The sequence below is a fragment of the Rhinatrema bivittatum genome, chromosome 11 (genome assembly GCF_901001135.1).
Source record: "Rhinatrema bivittatum chromosome 11, aRhiBiv1.1, whole genome shotgun sequence".
NCBI classification, from domain to species: domain Eukaryota; kingdom Metazoa; phylum Chordata; class Amphibia; order Gymnophiona; family Rhinatrematidae; genus Rhinatrema; species Rhinatrema bivittatum.
In genome coordinates this window covers 102,289,348-102,316,577 of record NC_042625.1, presented here as the reverse complement: position 1 = coordinate 102,316,577, position 27,230 = coordinate 102,289,348, and the positions used below count along the sequence as shown (strand labels likewise).

The following is a 27,230-nucleotide window of genomic DNA, read 5'->3' as shown; positions in this document are numbered from 1 at the left end:
GAGCAGCGTGAACAGTATGTAAAGAGCCACAACAGTTTTGAGCGCATCAGCCAATTGAAGTTGGTGCATACAAAACGGAGTGAATAATTCACAGCAGTGCCTAGTGGGAGAACCTGACAGATAAGTGGTTTCGGGACACTCAAAGTGGTTTAAGAGATTTTCAGTTTGTTTGTGAAAAAGTTAAACATACTTTTGGTGCGCTCAGTTGATTTGAATGAGACTCAAATACTGAATAGTTAAAAGCAGTGTCTAACGTAAAATTGATTGGAGTTGGTGTATAAAGACAGAGACACTTTGATAGTGAGCGGCGGGAATAGCCGACATGAATAGTATGTAAAGAGCCACAACAGTTTTAGCCAATTGAAGTTGGTGCATACAAACAGAGATATTATGAATAACACATAGAAAGTTATATCAGTACTGAGCGCTAAGCTAATTTTATGTCAATATGTTAAATGCATAATGAATTTTATAACAAATTTATTAATAAAATACCAAATTAATAAAAAAATAAATATTTAATAAAATTCAAAATTGAGAGTGGGAGGGAGGTAAGTTTATGATTACAATCAAATAAGAATCTAGAGTATCTCCGCCATGCGCAACGTCTTAACCATAAACAAGCTAGATGGTCCTTATTTTTTAACCGTTTTGACTTTGTGCTCAAATATTGCCCCGGAGACAAGAATACCAGAGCTGATGCCCTGTCACACTCCTTTCTCTCGGAGGATGTTCCCGAAGAACCTCAGCACATAATCGACCCGAAGAAAGTCATCTTGGGTGCTACCCATTCTGTACCCGCTGGTAAAACCATCGTGCCTAAACATCTCAGGAAGAAAGTGCTCTATTGGGCTCACGATTCCAAGCTGGCTGGCCATCCTGGTCAACGCCGTACCCTGCTGAAGCTCCAGAAGTATTATTGGTGGCCAACTATCAAGGAAGATACATTCTCCTATGTAGCATCTTGTGCCAACTGTGCCAAGCACAAACCTACTTCTGGCCAACCGTGGGGATTGCTCGGAGCAGCCCTGGATGCATATCGCTACTGACTTTGTAGTTGATCTTCCCCCCTCTGGAGGTATGAATACCATCTGGGTCACTGTCGACCGATTCAGCAAGAAGGCCCACTTTGTGGTGCTGCCTGGCTTACCTTCAGCCTTGGAGCTTGCGAAGCTCTTCATAACCCACATTTTTTGCCTTCACGGCCTACCGAACCACATAGTATCGGACCGAGGATCACAATTCACGGCAAAATTCTGGAAGGCCTTGTGCAAACTCTTTGACATCTCTCTAGACTATACATCAGCCAATCATCCTCAATCAAATGGCCAAACAGAACGGATGAATAGGACCCTGAAACAGTTCATTCGGGCCTATGTAAGTTGCCGTCAGAATAACTGGGCTGAACTGTTACCATGGGCTGAATTCGCCATTAATTCTCATCCAGCAACATCTACTGGATCAACACCTTTTGAAGTGGTATATAGACGTTTACCACCAGCGCCACTTCCACTGAAGCTCTCAGTGACATCCCCAGCAGCTCAATCCACTGCTGATGATATCCATCAATTATGGACTCAGACGAAAGAAATGCTACTCAAAGCGAGTGATCAAGCTAAAAGATGTTACAACGCTCACCATTCCAAAGTGCCTGTCTTTGAACCTGGAGACAAAGTCTGGCTTTCCACTAAGCACCTTAGACTGAAGTTACTCTCCACTTGATTTGCTCCTCGCTACATTGGACCATTTCCAATCCTCCGACGTCTTGGCAACATCACTTACAGTCTGAAGCCACCACCTGGATTAAACATCCACAACGCATTTCATGTTTCATTTCTGAAACCACTCATTCTCAGTGAGTTCTCTTCCAAGTCTCAGGAACCATCTCCCATCAATGCAGAAGAAGACCTAGAATACGAGGTCGAAGCCATTCTTGATGCCCGAAGACAAGGCAAGACTTGGGAATACCTTCTTTCATGGGAAGGTTTCGGCCCCAAAGAAATTTCTTGGGAGCCTCTGGCAAATATCTTTGAAAAAGAGATGCTCCATCAGTTCCATCTCTCGTATCCTTGGAAACCAAAACCTGGTACCCGCAGAGGAGACCGCCCTTTGAAGGGAGGTACTGTGCAACTGTCGCGGCCCGACGGCTTCACTCCGCCTACCTTTCTTTTTCTGCAACTCCTCCTGCTCCCTGTGGACGTTTGGCTGCCGCGGCGTCTGCCCGCCATCCTCTCCGGCATCCCCGGACCGGCTTGGGTGCTGCCTCCCGCCATGCTCCTCAGGTACCTTAGGGCGCGCGCAACCCTCATTCTTATTTCCTCTATGGCGCGAACCTCAGGGGTGTCCCCCTGTGATGACATCACGCTGCCCGAATATTTAAGCCTGTTGTTTATTGCTAACCTTTGAGTTAGCAAGGGTAAGTCCAACAGATGGGATTCGCTCTCCATACCCAGCTACTCTGCCTCCAACTTCTATTTGGACTCCTTGCTGTTAACGAGATACCCGCTCCTCGGGGGCCTCTCTGCTTCTTTCAGGTCGCTATCAGGAACCGGTACTCGCTCCTCGAGGGCCCATGTTCCCTGACTCGCTGCCTGTATCCATTTCCTCTTCTACTTGGAAGAATTCACTACAGACACCATCTGTGAGTTCTACTACCATCTACTCCTCAGAGCTGTTTCCCTGGAACCAGGTACTCGCTCCTCGAGGGCCTGCCTCTGTTCGAGCGCCAGTGCCATCTTCCATGGAGAACTGCTGTGTGAGTATTTGCCAAAGAGTCTCTGCTCCCAGGGATCTGGTACTCGCTCCTCGAGGGCCAGCTCTCCCTATCTCGGGGCTTCTCCATACTGGGGACTCTGTGAAGATCTCAGGGTACTCATTTTCTCAGTTCTTCTTCCTACAGCACTGCTACCGGAGAAGCCGCTGTTCCAGCGCCCTGGGGAATACTAGCCCAGCCGGGCTCCATCTTCTACTCACTACCGCCACCGCTGGTGGCTTCATAAACTGTCTAATAAAAGATATAATCTGTGTTTGTGTGTCCGCAGCTGAGCCTGACCTGTGGCCCCTCACGGGACTTCCCCCCGTGGGTGTGGTCAGATGCCACAGTGTCCAAGGGTCCACCCAAACCTCACTAATTATAACACCTGCAAGCCACAAAAGGACATCACCCTCCATCCCACGACCCCTAGTTTTCCCAGATGCCTCGCATGTGGGTCTCTGCCATATGCCCTCCGAAAATCCAAATACACCAATGTAAATATAAATGTAAATTCCTACATCAGAGGGCTGGTGGGGGTTTCCTAGTCCTTTCTGATGTATGATTTGCTGCTCCTCATCCTCTGTTGCACGGCTGGGGTCCAGGAAACGCCTCCAGCTTTCCGGTGCTGGCACCGCTGCGGCAGTCTCTGGCCCCACAGTGCAGATGTCAGCGCTTCTCCCTCGCTGCCTTTATGGCCCCCCCAGCTCTGGGTGATGTCATTACATGTGCAGATGTGAAACAGATTATCTGGAGCCCCTCATATTTTTATAATATTCAGGCCGATTCACAGCGGTGCGCTCAGGCCGAGTGCACCCTTAGCCCCCGTTCAGACGCGCGTTTTTGACGCGCTATTATTACCCCTTATACAGTAAGGGGTAATGATAGCGCGTGGAAAAAGCGCAGCCAACCCTCCCGAAACTAATAGCGCTCATCACATGCAAATGCATTTTGATGAGCCTGTTAGTTAGTCACCCGCAATACAGAAATTAACGCCTGCCAAAGGCACCGGGCAAGTTTCTGTACAACATCCGACTTAATATCGTAGCGATATTATGTTGGAAGCCCCAAAAATTAAAAAAAAAAAAATCTGCCTGCAGCCCACAGGTTGGAAAACGGACGCTCAATTTTGCCGGCATCCGGTTTCCGAACCCGTGGCTGTCAGCGGGTTCAACAACTGATGCCGGTAAAATTAGGCGTCGGCTGCCAAACCCACTGACAGACGCCGCTTCTGCCAATAAGGAGGCGCTAGGGATGGGCCCTCATTTGAATATAAATCGCGCGCCCAGGAGAGGTGCCTGGATGCGCGTTGGGAGAGCGGGCGCTCGCCTCGGAGCGCCCGCTCTCCCGCGCACTTTACTGCATCGTCCTGATAGAGATATAGTTATAACTAACGGGCCGATGCAGTAAAGTGCGCTCAGGCTGAGCGCACTGTTAGCCCCCATTTGGCTGCGCGTTTTCCTCACGCTATTTTTACCCCTTATACAGTAAGGGTAATAGCACGTGGAAAACATGCAGCCAACCCCCCGAAACTAATAGTGCCCGCAACATGCAAATGTATATCAATGGGCCTATTAGTTATTCCCATGCGATTCAGTAAGTAAAATGTGCAGCCAAGCCGCACATTTTACTTTCAGAAATTAGCGCCCACCCAAAGGTCGGCGCTAATTTCTCTCTGCACCGGGAAAGTGCACAGAAAAGCAGAAAAAACTGCTTTTCTGTGCACCCTCCGACTTAATATCATAGCGATATTAAGTCAGAGGCCCCAAATATAAAAAAAATAAAAAATCTGCCCACGGACCGCAGGTTGGAAGACGGACACTCAATTTAGCCGGCGTTCATTTTCCAAACCCGTGACTGTCTGCGGGCTCAAGAACCAACGCCGGCAAAATTGAGCGTCTGCTGTCAAACCCGCTGACAGCCGCTAGTGTCCCTAGCGCCTCCTTTTACCACGGGCCCTCATTTGCATACGGGCCGATACTGAATCACGCACCCAGGACACTGACCTGTGCACGCGTTGGGACAGCGGGAGCTCGCCGGCTCTCCCGTGACTTTTACTGTATTGACCCGTAAGTATGGAAGAAACTGGATGCAGTTCTGCCTTTCTCCACCAGGTGCTGCTCTTACACAGTCTGTGTCTTCGTACCTTGTGCACAGCTATGAGTTAGGATAATGGATGCTTGTTAATTGTGCTTGTCTTCCTAACCCGTGCACGGCTATGAGTTAGGATAATGGGTGCTTGTGAATTGTGCTTCTGTCTTCCTAACCCGTGCACGGCTATGAGTTAGGATAATGGGTGCTTGTGAATTGTGCTTCTGTCTTCCTAACCCGTGCACGGCTATGAGTTAGGATAATGGGTGCTTGTGAATTGTGCTTCTGTCTTCCTAACCCGTGCACGGCTATGAGTTAGGATAATGGGTGCTTGTTAATTGTGCTTCTGTCTTCCTAACCCGTGCACGGCTATGAGTTAGGATAATGGGTGCTTGTGAATTGTGCTTCTGTCTTCCTAACCCGTGCACGGCTATGAGTTAGGATAATGGGTGCTTGTGAATTGTGCTTCTGTCTTCCTAACCCGTGCACGGCTATGAGTTAGGATAATGGGTGCTTGTGAATTGTGCTTCTGTCTTCCTAACCCGTGCACGGCTATGAGTTAGGATAATGGGTGCTTGTGAATTGTGCTTCTGTCTTCCTAACCCGTGCACGGCTATGAGTTAGGATAATGGGTGCTTGTGAATTGTGCTTCTGTCTTCCTAACCCGTGCACGGCTATGAGTTAGGATAATGGGTGCTTGTTAATTGTGCTTCTGTCTTCCTAACCCGTGCACGGCTATGAGTTAGGATAATGGGTGCTTGTTAATTGTGCTTCTGTCTTCCTAACCCGTGCACGGCTATGAGTTAGGATAATGGGTGCTTGTTAATTGAGCGTCCATTTTCCTAAGCTGACCACCAGCAAGACATTTTTTTTTTTACCTAACTCCTTTTTTCGTTTTCTCTGGCTTAATATTGCCATGATATTAAGTCGGAGGAACTAGAGAAAAGCAATATTTTCTGCTTTTCTGTTAACTTTAGGGGCTCCTCAAGACTTATTGCCTGCTCTGGGTCAGGCATTAATTTTGTAGAGTAAAAATGTACTCATCAAGCACACATTTATTTTTTACATAAGTGGGTAATAGCTAATAACCTCATCAACATGGCTTTTTCATGTGATGAGTGCTATTTGCTATGCGCTGGTTTGGATGCGTATTTTGGACCTCAGGTTAACCAGTGCGCTAGCCTGAGCGCTCGGCATTGCATTTATGCTTAAATGTCATCTTTTGCTCATTTGAATTCTTACCTGAAGAAAGTCGTATCAGCTCTCGCAGGCTTGTCAAGATATGTATTTAATTAGTTCTATATAAAAGGTATCGTAAGAACATAAGAACATAAGAAAATGCCATACTGGGTCAGACCAAGGGTCCATCAAGCCCAGCATCCTGTTTCCAACAGTGGCCAATCCAGGCCACAAGAACCTGGCAAGTACCCAAAAACTAAGTCTATTCCATGTTACCATTGCTAATGGCAGTGGCTATTCTCTAAGTGAACTTAATAGCAGGTAATGGACTTCTCCTCCAAGAACTTATCCAATCCTTTTTTAAACACAGCTATACTAACTGCACTAACCACATCCTCTGGCAACAAATTCCAGAGTTTAATTGTGCATTGAGTAAATAAAAAACTTTCTCCGATTAGTTTTAAATGTGCCCCATGCTAACTTCATGGAGTGCCCCCTAGTCTTTCTACTATCCGAAAGAGTAAATAACCGATTCACATCTACCCGTTCTAGACCTCTCATGATTTTAAACACCTCTATCATATCCCCCCTCAGTCGTCTCTTCTCCAAGCTGAAAAGTCCTAACCTCTTTAGTCTTTCCTCATAGGGGAGTTGTTCCATTCCCCTTATTTTGGTCGCCCTTCTCTGTACCTTCTCCATCGCAATTATATCTTTTTTGAGATGCAGCGACCAGAATTGTACACAGAATTCAAGGTGTGGTCGTGTTATATTATTTTTTTTGTTTTTACTTATTTATCTTTATTTCTGTGTACTGCTATTCGGATTGCCTCAGATACCCTTAGATTGTAAGCTCTATCTACACAGAAACATGACAGCAGAAAAAGACCATAGAGTCCATCTCGTCTGCTCGTCCACTACAAACCTTCTCATTCCCTCAGACATCCCCTGTGCTTGTCCCATCCTTTCTAATCTCCACCACCTCTACAGAGAGGCTTTTCCATGCACCCACTGCTCTGTCTATAAAGAATTATTTCCTTATATTAGTCCTCAGTTTACCATTTCTGTTGTGAAATGGACATGAGTGTGAGGCCCTGTGGTGCGACGCAATCGACACAACCCTGGGGCTGGCCATAGTTCATGCCACTGGAAGGTGAGCATGTCCAGGCATGGGCTATGCTGAAGCTGAAGACTGGAGACCTGGGACAGGCAACAGATGAACCAGGAACTGGAAACCTCTGATGAGAACCAGTAATCCAAGTTGGTCTCTGGGGTAGCCTCCAGCCATTCCGAAATCCCTTTCAGACTACTCTTTAGGAACAGCTTGAGAGTAGGACAGATGAAGGCTGAAGATTCATGACAAAACGGAGACTCTGAAGACTTGGAACATGACGAAGGCTCAGGTTTGGAACAAGAACTCTGGAGACTAAGGACAGGACTCAGGAACTCGGAACTCAGACTCTAAAACGAAAGAAGAGCCTCCAAAGACTTGAACCAGTGGCGAAAACTTGGACAGGTCTCTGGAGACAAGAATCAAGAAACAGGAACCAGGAGACCAGGAACACGGAAGACCATGAGAAACAAGAGACCTTGAAGGACCTTACAAAGGCAATGAGGAACAGACTGAGGAGCCTTTTAATTGGGCTGGCAGGAAGGACATCATCTGAGGGCGGTGGGGGCTTTTCCTGCCACGAGCCCGTTAAATCTGGAAGTGGAGCGCGCATGCCCAGGAGTCAGCGGCATCAGCGGCGAGAGCAGAGTCGGCAACACTCCAAGGAGAGCAGCAGCATCTCTCACCACAAGGCTCACAGGTGGCAGGAGTGGTCAGGCGTTGTCACTAGCATCGGGAGTCACACCAGAAGCAGAGGCAGTCTCGGGTTAGTGAGGCCACTTGTGGGGCCCTCCTGCGAGTGGTATCACAACACTCACCCTCATCCCACCTCCTGTGCATTTATACTTATGAAAAAAGTAAATATCTTTATTATATCCCACCTTTCCTCGAGGGTGTACATGTTCAGATTTTAAGTCTATCCTCATATGCGACTCCATCCTGTTTATATCCTTTTGAATTGTGCACAGTATTCCAAGTGAGGTCTCACCAGGGACTTATACAGGACAATATCACCTCCCTTTTTCTGCTGACCAGTCCTCTCTCTGTGCAGCCAAGCACCTTTCTGGCTTTTACCACCTGTTTGGCCACCTTGAGATCATCAGATACAATCACTCCCAGATCCTGGTCTTCCTTTGTGTCTAGAAGAATTTCACCTCCAATACTGTACCTTTCTCTTGGGTTTTTGCATCCTAAATGCATTACACTGCATTTTTTAGCATTAAATCTTAGCTGCCAGACCTCAGACCATGCTGATGCATGCATGTAGGACTAAGTATTACATGGATTCTGGAAAGGAGAGTTTGCTTCAAATATTGTGCCTATAATAAAACATGTAGACCTCATTAAAAAAGGCCCAAAAAAAGGGATCTTGGAACAAGACCTTCTATTACTGATAATAATCTTTAAAGAATGAGAAATTCATAGTATTTTGGACACAAAAATGGCAGAAAGGGAGTTCTCATGGGGATAGTAGGAAACTACCTTCCCCATCCTGGACTGTTTCATTCATTTCTGTCTGCGTCTTTAAGCCCAATGCAATATCGGGCACCCAGGTCAGCATGCCGCTAAACGCGTGGTTGGATGCGCTAGATTTATATCCGATGCAATACCGGGATCAGCGCATCCAAACCAGTGCGTAGCCAATAGCACTCATCACATGTAAATCCCATGTAGATGAGGCTATTAGCTATTACCCCGTGATTCAAAAAATTCCCGCATGGCCAATGTGCCCATTGTAATGCAGCAAATTTAATGGCAGCCTGGGAGCTGGTGTGAAGGCATGCCGCAGTCAAGAGCTCAAGCAAGCAAATACAAATCCTGCTTGCTGTGATTCCTCCTATTAGTATTGTCGTGATACAAAGTGGGAAAGAAGCATCGTGCAAAAAATAAAGTCTTGAAAAAAGAATTTCTGGACACCGAATATAGATGCACAGACCAGGCGCGTATATTGTGCCGGCAGCGGGAGGAAATGGACGCTTGTATCGAGTGTCCATTTTCCTAAGCCACCCTGACAGCCACGTCTGCTGAGGATGCACGATTTCCCTCAGCGCCTCCTTTTTCATGTGGCAGCTCAGGAGAGGTGGGTGGGCGAGCGTTAGGCAAGGTTGCCAGACTTTTCCATGGAGCGGGACCAGACACTTGGGGAGGTGGGGGCTGCTCGGCCACAGCTGATCCCCCTCCCCTTTTTTTCCCTTTCAAATCGAGCATTGAGTTTTTCCTAGGCCGATTCTAGCTGCCTGGTTTTGGGGCTCGGTTTGACTCTCCTCTTCCTCTGCAGGAGGTTGCAACAAGTGCGGCACAGCTGTGGGAGAGGCAGAGGAGGAGGAGAGTCAACCAAGCCCCGAAAACAGGCAGGTGATTGGCCCCTGGCCTTGCCTAATGGGACACTACAAAACCGGGTTCTCCGGTCGAAAGCCGGGCACTTGGTCACCCGAGTGTTAGGAAAGCAAGTGCTCAATTGTGAGACCCGTTTTTCGTGTGCCGACGTCACATTGGCCAGTATGACATTACGAAAAGCAACACTGATTTTCAGTTCATTGTATTTTTTTTTTTTTATTTATCAGTTTACTGAAATTTAACAAAGAATACACTTTGTATGAAATACATTCCATGAGATATTAGTAAGAAAAAAAGAATTCTCAGGCAACATCACAAACATTTTTACATAATTCCAGAATTCACTTAACATAGTCCTGGATCCATATCATATCTCAGAAATTTACAACGGAAATATATGGGAGAGGGGGGGGGGGGCGTATTTACTTAAACATTAAGAAGAAGGATACTTAAGCCAACTAAGAAATACGTAACTTGACGATACACTGCACTACATTTTACAATAGACCTTCATTTGTGGGAGGTTGTCTTTTGCTAAGTAGGAACTCCCTCAAATGCTCGGGGTTGAAAAATATATAAGTATTATTTGAAAATTTCAAGACACATCTGCATGGGTAGCGAAGTTGGAAATTTGCTCCCAAGGCCTGGGCCTCAGTTCTCATAGAAAGAAACATTTTACGACGTTGTTGAGTCGGTCTAGATAAATCAGGGTACATTCGGACACTTTGACCTTGATATAACACATTAATATTTTTAAAGTACGCTTTCATAATTAAACTAAAGTCCTGTTCCGAATATAAAGTTACAAATAACACCGCTCTCTCAATTACTTCCAACTCAGAATTTTCAAGGTATTGGGTTAAATTCAGGAAATCAGGCCTGTTCCCTTCAGTTGCAGGTATATTTCCAGTTCTTTGCACCAAAAAACTGATTTTTTTTACCGCAGGTATTTCATCTGCTGGGAACTTTAAGACCTCTTGAAGGTATCTTTTAAAGGTTATGATAGGTATTTCACCCATGATCCTTGGGAAATTTAAGAGTCTAATGTTCAAATGTCTAAGATAATTTTCGACCGCTTCAAGCCTCCTAGAAGTAATTTGAGTATCCCGGACCAGACCTGCTGAGGTATCTTGCAATTTTTTCATATCACATTTTAGAGACTCTGTGACCTGCACCTGCTCTTGCTGTGCAAGGAGATTATCCTTAGACACAGAGTCTATTTTCTTCCCCAATTCCACAATTTGAAGCGTTTGCTCCTTAATTAGCTTGGACATACCTGCCATCATTCCCCATAGGGAATCCATCGAGACAACTGCAGGTTTGTTTAAATCCTCGGTTTCAAAGATGTTTAAATCGCTTTCTCTTGTCGGAGCTCTCCTCTCTCCCTCGGAGACAGCCACTCCTCCAACCGCTTCTCCCCCCATGGGGGTCGGGGCTCTCGACAGAGCAGCAAAATGAAACTCTTCCGGGTCATCACCGCTACTCCCGGCAAGCAGGGGTCGTCGGGCGGAGTCCTCATCCCCCACCGCTGCAGGAACGGAGACACTCGGTGAGGAAGAAATCACACGTTGTCTGAGGTCTGGCGGGCTTAGAGTAACTTCCCCGGGTGATATCTGGCCTTCTCCTCCAGAAACGCCAATGGGGCTTAAAGCCTGCTGAATCTGTGCAGGGGCGGTGTAGTGAGTGATTAAACGCTGCTCCGTAGCAAATTCTGGGTCTGCCGGGAATACCCTGATTTTGGCTTTACGCTTGTGAGGCATTCTTGAAGAAATCTCCCGAATAGATAGCCAAGATCCAGTCGGATTAAATTTTTTAGGTAAAGCGTTTTCGGAGCAGAAGCACATACGTCCGTCTAAATCGCCATCTTGAAACGCCCCCGAATCTCCCCTCTCAGTTCATTGTATTTATTTACTTAACAGCATTCATAAATCGCTTTCCAGATTAAATTTCCCCAAAGTACAGGGGAAGGCGCCAAGATGGTGGCTTCCTTGAACTTTGTTCCTATGCCATGAAAAAGGAAGGGTAAGGTGAGGCTTTATCCCTCGGAGCCCTTAGCTTCCCCTGGGCAATTGAGCATCTCCCAGTGTTTGGTGTTGCAGCGCGGGGAGTGGAGGAGAGCTAAGCCCGGCCCTTTGGCTGACGACCACTTTTGGGCCTTTGACGATCCTCGGTGCGCCGTGTCCCGATCTGGTGGAGCATGGGGGAGGCTCCCCTTTCGTTGGTTGGAGAGGCTGCAGCTTTCTCAGGCTGCACTGCAAAGGTAAACACTGGATCTCAACAAGCTATACAGGAAATTTGGGGAAGTTTAAGGAGATGGAAGAAGAAATTCACAGTATAAAAGGTGTGCAAGCCTCCATTATTCGGGACCGTGGCTTGCTGAACATATAGAGAATAGACTGAGACATTTAAATTTACGTTTTTGGAACTTTTCAGGGGTAGAAAGGGGAAATTCCTTGTGCCTTGAAGTCTTGTCGTTTTCTTTGGATTCTGTCCCCTCCCTTGATAAAGTTTATTTTTTGCCATTCAATACCCACCTTCTGCTGTAGATTTGGCTGATTTGACTGACTTTCTGGAATCTTCTAGTTATGAAATTTCAGAAAGGGTTACATTATTGGCATCTTTCTTTTCAGAACACAATTTAGGCTATTTTAAAAAATCTACTGCCTTGTTTATGGGTCAAAATGTGAGGATATTTCCAGATTTGGCGAAATCCACCCAAAAAAGAAGGAAGGATTTCCTAGCATTATGCCAGGATGCTCGGGCCTGACACCCATGCAAGTGCATAATTTAACATAATAAGGACAGTTTTGTTTTGGTTTTCACCAGAGCAGCTGATTCCGCCTCTATGAGAGCGTCTAAACCTCAGCAGTATAATAAGTGGCAACATAGCAAGTTAAGCTATGTCAATTCCTTTTTCTGGATTCCCCCCCACTTCCACCCCCTTCCCAAAATTTGAGGCTTAATGATTGCAACGATATTTGTCTTAAAGGGTTGAGATCTTTTTTTTCCTTTCTTTATTTTCCTATTTTGCATCAATTTTCTGTTTCAAAGTGGATGCTGTGTTATACTTTGAAAAATTAATAAAGTATAAATTTAAAAAATCACCCAAAGCAATGCAATGTAGAAAACCATGCGTGCAATTAGAGAAACATATAATTCAATCACCATAAATACAAATACATAAGACAGCCCAACAGCTGCAAAACCATCTAGGTTTATTTAAACATATTCACTGGATGTTTCCACTGGAAGTGAATTGTCTTTAAATAAAATAGACCTGAATCCTGAGAGAGAAGCAACAGCTCAAGTGAAGCAGAGGCTCAGCTGTCCTAATACAAACCAGAAAATGTAAATCGTCCTGGGACAGAGCTGAAAAAGAGTAATTCAAATGTTTGCCTGCTCAGTGCTCCTAAATAGTCACCAGGGCCGTCCATAGGAGGTCGCCCTGCCCCTCCTCCAATCTTTCCTCTGGTGGGACCAGAGCAGGGGGACTGTCTGGGCTGGGGGGGAGAAGGGGAATAAAAGGACTAGGTTAGGGGTGGAAAGGCCCAGTAACAGAGGCGGGGGAGGGAGGTAGCGCTGAGTGCATGTTTAATGCTGTTATTGGGCTAAGTAAAAGATGGGGTAGTGCAGATGTTTTGCATGTTGATGTAATAACCTGCAGTGCAACCAGTCCGGCTCTCAGATCCCTGAGCTTGTACCCTCGAATGGGTACAAGTTCAGGTACAAGCTTGTACCTGAGCTTGTACCCTCGAATGGGTACAAGTTCAGGTACAAGCTTGTACCTGAGCTTGTACCCATTCGAGGAAGCAGCATTTTTAATCACTGCAAATAGGAAAGGCCACGATATTCAGTCAAAAGCTTTTTCCACATCCAAAGAGATAAGCAGTCCCATAAGTCTGGTCTGTTTAGCCATGTGTGCTCTATTGAATAATCTTCCATCATTAGACGGGGATACCTCACCCTTCAGCAACCCTGCTTGGCCTTGTTTTTTACTCTCAAGCCATTAATGCCCCAGGTTTGTCCCTGTGTTCATACAGACACAGCTGAGGGATTTGTCAAGTTATCGTCCCTGTGGCAAACCTCCAGCTGTTTATATGTTTTGATTTTTGATGGAACAATCTTTCTTGTGCTAAATCTCCAGCGCAGGTCAGGACTTCGGTCTTTTTCCTACAGAGCTGCTGCTCTTACCCCGAAAGTCTCCCCCCAGTGTCAGAAAGCAGTGCACCTCAGGATTAAGGACATTAAACTCCAAGATCAACTGGCACCAAACCAAGAAAACTCTGCTGCCCTAGCAACAAGGGATTTAATCTCCAATTAAATGAGGGGGGGCTGAATAAGAATTTCAAGCACTGAAGATAAAACGGTACAAATGTTAGGGCACTTTTTAACTTTATTACCGGTTTAGAGGCACTTTTTTTGTTTAGCGCATTTTTTTCTACAGATACATTTGCATATAATTAGCCTATTGCATCCGTAGCAGCACTAAATTTGAATGCAGGTATTTTATTACCACGTAATTGCATTGGCCTCGCCCCCGCGGGAGCTTGGTTGCCATGGCAGCAGCCCTTTCCTGGGTGGTAGCAGGAGGCAGCCTCTTCCGGTGCGGTTGCCATGGCAGCAGCCCTTTCCTGGGTGGTAGCAGGAGGCAGCCTCTTCCGGTGCGGTTGCCATGGCAGCAGCCGTTTCCGCTTTCGGTGAGCTCGAGGGGAGCATAATGGCTGCCGTGCAGTTTGTGTCGGGCGGACTCCGCCGCTCGCTCCCTCTTGTTGTCATTCTCGGCGCCACCGGGACCGGTAAATCTCAGCTGGCGGTGGAGCTGGGGCGGAGGCTGGGCGGCGAGATCGTCAGTGCCGACTCCATGCAGGTAGAGTTGCTGGCAGCTCTGTGAATTTGTTTCTTTGTAGTTTTCCGCTGCTCTGTGCAAAGTGAAGGGCAAGTATGGGTCCTCGTCCTCCACCTTCCGCGGCTCAGAGCCGGGGACGTCGCCTTCTCGGCGGCGGATCATCCCCTAACATCGAGAACACTTCCGAGGCGGTGAGATGTTTCCTTCACCGATACAAATGTTTGTGCACAGACAGGAGTTCATCCGTCCCCTTTTCAGGCTGGTGACTGGATCAAGCGATCTCTTTCTTCAGTCTTGAGGTTAAAGTCCGGTGCGTGCACAGAGCAGGCCGGGGCACACCGAGTACATTTTAAAAGCTCCCGAAGGCACAAATGAATAGTTCCAATGCCAGCTATTCAGTATCTCTCCGTCACCTAGCAGATGTGGATTGTGCCTTCCCTATCAGGAACACAGTACTCGTTAGAAGAGGAAATTTTACCTTTAAATTGGAGAGAGATGGAGCCCCGCTCTCCTGCTCTCCCAGTTGAGCATTCCTGAGACGATTTCTGAGATCCCTCAGAGGCCTGCCACGTTTCCTGGCCTGGATTTTGCTGCTGAAGCAGCTGAGATGCAGCGGGTGCAGGAAGCCAAGCACGGCGGTGACAGCCAAAGCCCTCTCCCCCCCAGCCAGAGATAGTCTGTGTACTCAGCTGGTAAGCACTGAGCCCAGGTAAGTAAAGAAGAACTCCAATTCAGAGACGTGGAAGGGCCTCTGGTCTCCTTGTTCAATGTGCCATAACGACAACGTTCCTGATCCCGTTAGGGTAGGGGAAGGGGGTTTCTGAGCAGGTTGAGTGGCTCCCCGATGATCTAGGCCCCGCTTCAGACTCGGTGGGCACTCCGTGTAGCAGGCTGCGATGGCGCCATCCTGCGCGTGGTTTGGTGTAGCACTCTTTTCCCCCCATTGTCCATCGGTATGCATGGTGCGAGCTGACCCTGTTGGGCACATAAGTACACACACATATTTGTGCACAACAAGATGCTTATACTTACACAAATCAGGGAGAATTTATGTGCACTCAAACTCAGGTGCTAACCGGCTCCACGCACAAGCTACAGTTAACTATGGCTCCAGCAACAAAGAAGCACAAGCAATGCTCCCTTTGTGCTGCCTGCCATATTAGGGCTGCACAGTTTGACTTAGAATCCTTCCTGTGTCAGCACTGTGAAGAAGCCCAGAGAGGGCTGGTCTCTCAGAACTTCTCCAAGCCCAGCCCGTCCCAGTCAGAGGACGGGTCAGCCACAAGCTTATCTGGTAGCACCCGGGATCTGAGCAATCCTGGTGCGGCATCCTTCTCGGGAGAGGGCAGTTCAGCGGCCCCTACCCCACTTTCTCCTGGGCTAGGTATGGTTCCAACGACCTTTTCTTGTGTGGAATTCTTTCAGGGCCTTCAAGCCTTTGTTCAGGCGCAGTCAGCTGCTGCCCCTGCCCTGTCTGAGCTCCAGCTGTCAAGGCCTCGTCCTCCCAGTCCTATCAGCATGCCTCGGGACGTGCCTCGTCTCACCAAGGGTATCCCTGACAAGGACCCAGACACCATGGACAATGATGGGGATGCAGACTCATTGGAGGACTAGGAAATCCCTCCAGGCCTGGATCATGCTACGGTTTTTCCACAGAGATGATTTGCCAGCCCTAGTTTCCCAGACCCTGAAGACTCTGGGAGTTCCTGGCATGGGACCCTATGTCAGAACCAAAGAGGAATCCCATCGTGGTCTCTCTACGGAAAGCCTCTTGCTATTTCCCGATGCTGGAAGCCATCCAGGAGTTGACCTGGAGTAGAACGCCCAGGAAGCCAGTTTTAAAGGAGGTCTGGCCTTTGAGGCCTTGTACCCTCTGGACCCAGCGGCCAAAGAACACCTGCGTTTCTAGACCTCTCATGATTTTAAACACCTCTATCATATCCCCCCTCAGCCGTCTCTTCTCAAAGCTGAAAAGTCCTAACCTCTTTAGTCTTTCCTCATAGGGGAGCTGTTCCATTCCCCTTATCATTTTGGTCGCCTTTCTCTGTACCTTCTCCATCGCAACTATATCTTTTTTGAGATGCGGCGACCAGAATTGTACACAGTATTCAAGGTGCGGTCTCACCATGGAGCGATACAGAGGCATTATGACATTTTCCGTTCTATTAACCATTCCCTTCCTAATAATTCCCAACATTGTTTGTTTGCTTTTTTTGACTGAGCAGCACACTGAACCGTTGATTTCAATGTGTTATCCACTATGACGCCTAGATCTTCCTTGGTTAGTAGCACCTAATATGGAACCTAACATTGTGTAACTATAGCATGGGTTATTTTTCCCTATATGCATCACCTTGCACTTATCCACATTAAATTTCATCTGCCATTTGGATGCCCAATTTTCCAGTCTCACAAGGTCTTCCTGCAATTTCTCACAATCTGCTTGTGATTTAACTACTCTGAACAGTTTTGTATCATCTGCAAATTTGATTACCTCACTCGTCGTATTTCTTTCCAGATCATTTATAAATATATTGAAAAGTAAGGGTCCCAATACAGATCCCTGAGGCACTCCACTGTCCACTCCCTTCCACTGAGAAAATTGTCCATTTAATCCTACTCTGTTTCCTGTCTTTTAGCCAGTTTGCAATCCACGAAAGGACATTGCCACCTATCCCATGACTTTTTTTATTTTTCCTAGAAGCCTCTCATGAGGAACTTTGTCAAATGCCTTCTGAAAATCCAAGTACACTACATCTACCAGTTCACCTTTATCCACATGTTTATTAACTCCTTAAAAAAAAATGAAGCAGATTTGTGAGGCAAGACTTGCCTTGGGTGAAGCCATGCTGACTTTGTTCCATTAAACCATGTCTTTCTATATGCTCTGTGATTTTGATGTTTTGAACACTTTCCACTATATTTCCTGGCACTGAAGTCAGGCTAACCGGTCTGTAGTTTCCTGGATCGCCCCTGGAGCCCTTTTTAAATATTGGGGTTACATAGCTATCCTCCAGTCTTCAGGTACAATGGATGATTTTAATGATAGGTTACAAATTTTTACTAATAGGTCTGAAATTTCATTTTTTAGTTCCTTCAGAACTCTGGGGTGTATACCATCCGGTCCAGGTGATTTACTACTCTTCAGTTTGTCAGTCAGGTCTACCACATCTTCTAGGTTCACCGTGATTTGGTTCAGTCCATCTGAATCATTATGAAAACCTTCTTCTCCAGTACGGGTACCTCCCCAACATCCTCTTCAGTAAACACCAAAGCAAAGAAATTTAATCTTTCTGCGATGGTCTTATCTTCTGTAAGTGCCCCTTTAACTCCTTGATCATCTAACGGTCCATCTGACTCCCTCACAGGTTTTCTGCTTTGGATATATTTTAAAAAGTTTTTACTGTGAGTTTTTGCCTCTACGGCCAACTTCTTTTCAAATTCTCTCTTAGCCTGTCTTATCTATGTCTTACATTTAACTTGCCAACGCTTATGCATTATCCTATTTTCTTCTGTTAGATCCTTCTTCCAATTTTTGAATGAAGATCTTTTGGCTAAAATAGCTTCTTTCACCTCCCCTTTTAACCATGCCAGTAATCGTTTTGCCTTCTTTCCATCTTTCTTAATGTGTGGAATACATCTGGTCTGTGCTTCTAGAATGGTATTTTTTAACAATGACCACGCCTCTTGGACATTTTTTACTTTTGTAGCTGCTCCTTTCAGTTTTTTTCTAACAATTTTTCTCATTTTATCAAAGTTTCCCTTTTGAAAGTTTAGCACGAGAGCCTTGGATTTGCACACTGTTCCTCTTCCAGTCATTAAATCAAATTTGATCATATTATGATCACTATTGCCAAGCGGCCCCACCCCTGTTACCTCTCTCACCAAATCCTGTGCTCCACTGAGAATTAGATCTAAAATTGCTCCCTCTCTCGTCCGGTTCCTGAACCAGTTGCTCCATAAAGCTATCATTTATTCCATCCAATCAGGTCTGGGAGGCAGGACTTGTTAAGCAGCGTTTAGTTTTTTGTCTCTGCGGCTGTGCGTGTGTTCCCGTGCAGGAAAGTAACAGATTCTCCTCTGTCTCTTCTTTCCGCGCGCGGAGCCATTTTTCTCCTCAGGATGTCCAAATCGGGCTTCAAACAAAGTCGCTGTGGCAAGGTAATGTCGGTCATGGATGGCCATGACTGATGTTATCGTTGCCTAGGCGCCAATCATGATGTAGGAGACTGCGAGTTTTGTGCTCGTATGTCCCCTAGGGCCCAGAAACAACAGGCCTATCGCCTCAAGGAACTCCTCAGCCTCTCGGACCCGTCGGAGGCTCACTCTTCACCGGACCCGGTGAAGACACCCGCTCATTCTCACAAGAGAGCAGCTTCATGGGATCACCCTTCTAGGCTGAGAGGAAAAGAGGTCATGAGGCAAGTACCAGGGGATCACGGCTCTGATTCCCTCGATCGGGATCGATCGGCCTCGAAAAGACCGGCATTGCACTCCCGTTTGCCGTCACGGGATGGTTCCGAGGAACCAAGTTTGAGGGCGCCCAAAAAGTTGAGGCACGGCGCGGTGCCGGCAGCGCCGAAGATATCATCGGTGCCAGGAAAGTCGGCGCATACCAGGGCCCCGACAGCGTCGGAGTGGGCGTGCCGAAACCACCGGTGCAGGCTACGGCGCCAGAACCATCGGTGCCGAAAACAGCACAGACTACAGGCCTGAAAACACTCATTACAGTGCAGTTGGGATGCCGACGTGACCTAATCAGCCTTTCATGGGACCCCCATGCCATCTCACCCTGTACATGGCCAAAAGACAACGAAAGAACATAGGAGTCATCGAAAGCGAAGACACCAATCCCCACAGTTATCACGATCTACCTCTAGTGATTCTATACAACTAACATCGGAGACATCTTCTAAAAGGTCTCGATCTATGCACAAGCGAACAACTCACAGGAGACCAGGACACACACATAGGCACAGACACCATTCCAGTCGTGACACAGTGCCAAAAAAGGCCTTGGACAGGGAAGTCAGTCCTTTCACCTCCAGATCCTGAAACTCAATGCCATAGGGCACGTTCACATCAGTCGCCCATATGCCTCACTTCTTCTCAGGCGTCCATGTCACCACGGAGTTCTTCTAGGGGACTAGAGGATACATCTCCACCACCGGCAGCACCATTGCCTCAGAGTACTGGTAAACCAGTCATGCCTCCTAAGACAAAGGAAGCTTTCTGGCAATTATCACAGTCGCTAGCAGGATTCTACGAAACTCTAGAATCTTCTTTCACAATGATCAACCAACCACAGACACCCACTAGCGACCCCAATACTCAACCTTCACGGGAGCTATCGGCAGAACCCCCCGGATCACCAATTTCAGGTCGGTCTCCATCCTCACTTGCAAAACAAGAGATTCCAGGAGATTCTCCGTCCCCTTCTCGATCTCCATCCTCATCGACAGGGTTCCCGTCCGATCCGCAGGAACCATACTCTCCGCCTGAAGACCTCTTGTATCCTAGATTTTTGGAGAAACTCTGGGTCTTCTGAAAAATTTTGATATCCTGGGAGAGCCCACTTCACTCCCACCGCAAGAACTGCTTCACAGTGTTCTCCTAAAATCTTGGGAAGCACCTCAATCTTTGTTGGCGATCTCAAGGAAATCCGACATCAATTTTTGGATTGAAAAAAAATCCACCATATGTGCTTCCACAGCTATCCCACAAGTCCATAGTAGTGGAATCGGCGATGCAACGTTTTTAAAAAATCAAAAACTCACTCGACGTACCCACCAACCAAAGACGACAAAGTATTTGGATGAATCTGGACGGAAGGTGTACCAGAATGCGATGCTCACAGCCAGAATTATGCATCATCAGTTTTACATGGTGCAATATCTTTATGAATGTATTCAGGCGACTAAAGGTATGCTCTCCTCTGTGGCGGATCAGTCACCTCAGACACTCCATGATATGGAAGAGTGCTCCAGACACCTCCTTGGGTCAGTGTATGAAGTCCTAGAAACATCATCCAGAGCATCCACAACAGCCATAGTGGCCCGTCGAATGGCGTGGCTACGTTCAAGTTCCATAAGGGAGGATTTGCACGAGAAACTTGCAAATCTACAGTGTACAAGGGATAAACTTTTTGGTACCAAATTTCAAGAGATGGTGGGTAAACAAAAGGAAGACGCGATAGCCGTGCAATCTTTACAAACACAGCCGGCTTATGCGGCCTCCCGAAGGTACTACCCTTACAATCTGTCTTCTTATGGTCACAGACCTTATAGGTCTTACCAGGTTTTCCGTCCTCAACCATACCCATCGTATCAAAGACCACAACAACAGCAGCAAAAAACCCAGCTTTCTCGTAGGAGTAAACCCCGTAGTCAGAGACAACAGTCAACACCTGCGATTAAACCAGCACAGTCTTTTTAGATTTACAGCCACCACAAACCTTAACGCCACCAGGAAGAATCCAGTTATGTCTACTAGTGTGGGAACAGATTACTTCCGACCAATGGGTACTAGAAATAATACGTCAGGGTTATCAACTTCAATTTATAACACGACCACCATTACCCTACCTTCCCACAATAAAGATTCAGAGATCTCTGTTACAACTCACACGAGATTACAAGCCTGCATAATCAGCAGGCCATCACACTTCTATCCCGGAAACAGCAGAACATGGGATTTTACTCCCCATACTTCCTGATGCCCCATCTTGGACCTTCGGGAACTCAACAAATTCCTGACCAAAGAGAAATTCAAAATGGTATCCTTGAAGTCAATTCTTCCTCTACCAGAACCCAATGGATGTGTTCCATCGACCTGAAGGATGCATACACTCACATTCCAATCCATCCATCCTCTTGGCGTTACCTATGTTTTCGGTACAAACATCAACACTACCAGTACAAGGTACTCCCCTTTGGATTATCAGCTGCACCCAGAGTATTCACCAAATGCATGGTAGTGGTGGTGGCTCATCTCAGACAGCAGGGTATAACAATCTTTCCATACCTGGACGACTAGCTCATAATAGCCGCGACTCGGGAGATACTGATTGATCATCTCCACAGTCATACAATGATTACAAACATTGGGCCTAGTGATCAATTTTCAAAAATCACAGCAACTGCAGTTTATAGGAGCATATCTGGACACCACGCGGAGCAGAGCATACCTCCCATCAGACAGAAGGTTGCAACTACAGTCGACTTCTGCATCAACTGCACAACACTCAAACCCCATCAGCGAGGCAAGTGTTAGTAGTATTGGGTCACATGGCGGCAGCCAATTTCACAGTTCCCAACACCAGGCTACATATAAGATGTCTACAGTGGGGACTGAAACGTCAGTGGAAACACACACAACAGTTAACACAAGAAATAATACTAACATCCGAGATGTAGAAGGACATAGCATGGTGGCTTTTCCGATCCACCCTCTACAAGGGAGCACTATTCCGTCCCCCCACTTACGACGCAGTCCTAGCCACGGACGCATCACAGAAGGGTTGGGGAGCGCATCTCGAAATTTATGAAATGCAAGGGGTATGGTCACTATCAGAACAAAGCTTGCAAATAAATTTGTTGGAACTCAGAACGATCCAAAAGGCTCTACAAGTTTTTCAAGATTACCTAAAGGGCCGCAGAGTCATGATCTACACGGACAATCAAGTAGCAATGTTTTACATCAACAAACAAGGAGGGTCCGGTTCTTGGTCCCTCTGCAAAGAGACATTGATTATCTACCAACATGCTCATCAACATTGCATTCATCTGCAAGCGACTTACCTTCCGGGAGTGGCCAACACACGAGCAGACAGGTTAAGTCGAATCTTTCATCCTCACGAATGGACACTCAATTCAGACATAGCTCAAAGCGTATTCACGAGATGGGGAATCCTGTCGATAGATCTCTTCGCAACGGAAATCAATGCGCAAGTCCCCAAATTCTGCTCCATAAGACCCAGCAACCTCCGGATAGCTCAGGATGCTTTCCTCATTCCTTGGTAGACAGGCCTCCTATATGCCTTTCCTCCCATACCTCTGATAACAAGAACGATTCAAAAATGCATAGTGGACAGAGCTCAACTTATTCTCATTGCCCCAGCCTGGCCGAGACAACCATGGTACGCTTTCCTTCTCCGACTATCTCTGGAAGAACCAATACGTCTACCAAATCGTCCAGATCTCCTACTTCAGGATCACGGGACTCTTCTACACCCATTACACGCATCCCTCCACTTGACAGCGTGGAGGTTGAATGGCTCCTATTAACAGAACAGGGAGTCTCTCAGTCTACACAATTCATTTTAGTAGAATCAAGGAAGAACTACAGTTACAAATGGAAACGTCACTCTAATTGGTGCATATCCAATAACTTATCACCAATAGACTGTCCACTAGAACAACTCATGAATTACCTTCATACACTGTACGACACTGGGCTAGCCACATCTTCCATTAGAGTTCATCTCAGTGCCATAGGTGCATACCATAGATCATTAAACGATACACCGATATCCAATCATCCATTACTATCTCATTGATACAGGAACTTCCGGTATATAAAAACCAAAAAATAAATAAATAAATTTCATTAGAGGACTATCTCATCTTCGTCCTCCAGTTGCAAAACCTCCTGTTCCATGGAATATCAACACAGTCCTGGAACAACTCATGCTTTCCCCCTTTGAACCTATGGAATCAGCACATATAAAGTACCTTACTTGGAAGGTAGTGTTTCTAATAGCAGTAACTTTGGCACAACGAGTCAGTGAGTTACAAGCACTAGTCCATTATTCGCCATACTTGCAGTTTTTTCACCAAAAAGTGGTTCTCAGAACTCACCCATCCTTCTTACTGAAGGTAGTTTCGCAGTTCCATCTCAACCAAAGCATAGAATTACCAATCTTTTTCCCTAAACCACATGCCAATGAGAGGGAAAAGTTACTTCATACGCTAGATTGTAAAAGAGCATTAGCTTACTACAAAGAAAGAAAGAACAAACTGGGAATCCCGAGCTTCACAACTCTTTGTATCATTTGATCCAAAAGCACCGGGCCTACCAGTATCAAAACGTACCATCTCTAGCTGGATAGTACAATGCATTCAATTTTGCTATGACAAGCAGAAGTTAAATCTGTCTTCTATACCCAAAGCTCACCAAGTGAGAGCCCTAGCAACTTCATGGGCACAGCTTCGAAACGTGCAACCCATAGACATTTGTAAGACAGCTACATGGTCATCACTCCCATACCTTCACATCGCACTACTGCCTTGATCAGCAAGCAACCACGGATGCGAAGATAGGGCAAGCATTCCTGCAATCCCTATCCTCCTGTCCACGGTGACTACCACACTTCTTCAGATCATGTCCACCTAACAGTATCCAACTAAGGTGAACGGGAGCTTGGGACTCCCATGACAGCATGACTAATTCAGTCCTGCTGTCAACGGGAAAAAGCAAGTTTGCTTACCATAAACGGTGTTTCCGTAGATAGGATGACTTAGGCATGCTGACACCCCCTCCTCCCTGGCAGTCACCGCTTCTTCGGATCAATTACAGCTTAATCACAGACTGAGGAGAATCTGTTACTTTCCTGCGCGGGAACACACGCAGCCGCAGAGACAAAAAACTAAACTCTGCTTAACAAGCTCCGCCTCCCGGACCTGATTGACAGATCCCATGACAGCTTGGCTACTTCATCCTGCTATCTACGGAAACACCGTTTACGGTAAGCAAACTTGCTTGTTTCATTTTACATAACTTTGCAGTATTTTGTACAGCATTTTTTAAAAGTTAATCTCATATATTGGGCGGGAGGACTAGAAATATTGTAGAGAAGAAAAAGGTTAGTTTTCTCATGTCTGGGGGAGAATCTATAAAGTGTGTAAACTTGGACCCTCTAATTTTCTTTCTACACTTCATAAAATAACTTTAACCCTCTAATTTTTCTTATTTGTGCTTATAAATTATGTGAAGGAACGTTAGCAAATCTTGGAGTCCTTATAAACAATATATTGAAATGCTCAATGTGCAGCAGAAGTCAAAAAATTAGAATGTAAGGAATGGAGAATAAAAGAGAAAATATCATCAATCCATGGGGCAAGTTCATCTTGAGTATTGGATGCAGTTCTGGTTGCCCCATCTCATGACCTAAAAATGTTTCAGAGAAGGGAACACAAATGCTAAAGGGCATGGAATGGCTTCATTATGAAGAAAGGTTGGAGAAGAGTTGATGAGAGGGAATTTGATAGAGGTTTATGAAATCATAATAAATACGGTACGGTTATTTACCTTTTCAAATAGTTCTAAGACTAGAGGGACACTCCATGAAAGTAAAAGATAGCAGATTTAAAGTATTTTTTCACTTCATGCACCATCAAGCTGTGGAATCTGTTGATGGTTGACATGGTCAGAACATCTAGCATAACGGAATTTGGACAAGTTCCTGGAAGAAAAGTCCATAAACCATTATTAACGGGGTAGACTTGGGGAAACCCAACACTTATCCCTGGGAATAAACAATAATGAATTGGATTTGTGTATTTGGGATCTGCAGGGTTCTTGTGACCCAGGTTGGTCATTTGAAGACCTGATGCTGAGCTCGATTGACCTTTCGTCTGCCTCAGCATGGCATATCTATCTTCTTGTAGTTTTTATTCTCTTCTTTTTTTTCCTCAGGTTTACAAAGGCTTGGATATCATCACCAACAAGGTCAGCCCTGAGGAGCAGAGCCTGTGCAGACATCATATGATCAGTTTTGTGGATCCTCTGGTTACTAATTACACTATTGTGGAATTTAGGAATAAGGCAACAGCCCTCATATCCTTTATTTTTTCTTACCGATTAAGTGCAGGATATGTTTAAGGCAACTTTTTTTCGAGTGAAGTTATAGGTGTTAATTGGAGGGCAGGGCTTAATTTGTAGACAAAAAGGAAGTGGACCTGTGGAGGGGGAGATATGGTGGAGCCAGGTTTGATGATGCAAAGGAGCAGGGCCAGGACTGGATGTGTGAAAGCTGTCTCTAAAATACATGTGTAATATCTCACACACACACTCACACACCTAAATGCACGCTTCTCACAATTTTTTCTTTTTTTTTTTATATTTAGTGTTTGTTTAATGTTAGCAAGAGCAACAGCATAAAACACGCTTCAAACACAGTATCACCAGAAATAGACCATATGTGCTTTAGAATACATCAAACACAGAATAGATGCAATAATGCTAACAGGTTTTATCAAAGTAATCCCCAGTCCCACACCACGGCCTAAGTGATTCTGAAAGTATAACCAAGGAAGGTGAGCTAGGTATACACATACACTCTTCATTAGGGATGTGAATCGTTTTTGAACGATTAAAATTATCGTCCTAAATCGTTAAGAGTGCACGATACAATACAAATGCCCCCGATTTATCGTCAGGGGCATTTGTATTGTATCGTTAAATAGGGCACGGGAATTATTTGGGGGAGGGCGGGAAAACCGGCACACCAAAACAACCCCTAAACCCACACCGACCCTTTAAAACCAATTCCTTACCCTCCCGAACCCCCCCAAAATGTTAAGTTACCTGGTGGTCCAGTGGGGGGGGGGGGGGGGGTCCCGGCGCGATCTCCCGCTCTCGGGCCATCTGTGCCATTTTGGCTGCCACTAATTAAAAAGGCGCCGATGGCCCGATTAAAAAAAAAAACCAAAAACCCACCCGACCCTTTAAATCGACCCCCCCAAAACCTTTTAAAGTTACCTGGTGGTCCAGGGGAGCCTCGGAGAGGAGAGATCCAGGGGGGCCTCGGGGAAAGATTTCCCGTTCCCAGGCATCAGCTGTTCTAAAAAAAAAAAAAAAATGGCGCCGATGCCCCTTTGCCTTTACCATGTGACAGGGTATCCGTGCCATTGGCCGGCCCCTGTCACATAGCTGATGAGTAAAGATGGCGCCGGCCATCCAGTGCTCCTACCATGTGACAGGGGCCGGCCAATGGCACGGATACCCTGTCACATGGTAAGGGCAAAGGGGCATCGGTGCCTTTTTTTTTTTTTTTTAAGAACAGCTGATGCCTGGGAACGGGAAATCTTTCCCCGAGGCCCCCCTGGATCTCTCCTCTCCCCGAGGCCCCCCTGGACCACCAGGTAACTTTAAAAGGTTTTGGGGGGGTTGGGAGGGGGGGAGTCCATGAAGTTAGCAAGTAGCTCATTTAAAACAAATCAAAGAGAATTCTTTTTCACACAATTAAGCTCTGGAATTCATTGCGAGGGGATGTGGTTAAGGCAGTCAGTGCCGTTGGGTTTAAAAAAGGTTTGGATAAGTTCCTGGAGGAGAAGTCCATAAACTACTTTTAATCAAGTTGACTTAGGGAATGGCCACTGCTAATACTGGCCTTAGAAGTATGGGATGTATTTACTACAGAGATTATTTAAAGAGTAACACTGCTAGTTTCTTTAATTTATGAAACACATCTTGGATTGGTCATGCGTAATGTATTTTCAGTATATGGGGATAAAATTCATGGGTCAGTTCAAATTTTTCCCGAGCTGGCTAAAGCCACACGAGAGGAGAAAAGGTTTCCTGACTTTGTCAGGAGACCCAATCTCTTGGAGCAACCTTTCAATTTAAGGTATCCATGTAAATGTATAGTAAAATATGAGTGCTATATATTTTTTGTTCCTAAACAACTCAAAACATTTCTTGAGTCCCGTAAAATGTTGTTTCCATCCTCTTCCCCTAATGAGAGTCCTGTAATTTATAGGGTAGTGTATGCATGTCAAGGCTACTCCTCATATTGTTTCCTATGATGTGCTCCTCTTATGGATCCACCCCCATCTCAAGGATTTGTGGTCTAATTGTAAGCATTTGGTTTTCTTTAAATATTCTATCTTTATTTTCTGTTTCTGTGCAAAGATAAT

At 46.0% G+C, this 27,230-nt stretch overlaps 1 protein-coding gene across 1 annotated transcript in view; it reads left to right on the top strand.

Annotated features, from left to right (window-relative positions):
* The first annotated feature begins 14,083 nt into the window (after window positions 1-14,083).
* TRIT1 (tRNA isopentenyltransferase 1) overlaps window positions 14,084-27,230 on the top strand; it is a 92,273-nt gene continuing 79,126 nt past the window's right edge. Inside the window, exons 1-2 of the mRNA XM_029619383.1 lie at window positions 14,084-14,334; window positions 25,009-25,149. Coding sequence (XP_029475243.1) covers window positions 14,140-14,334; window positions 25,009-25,149 — 336 coding nt within the window. The 5' untranslated portion in view covers window positions 14,084-14,139. The remainder of the gene's footprint in view (window positions 14,335-25,008; window positions 25,150-27,230) is intronic.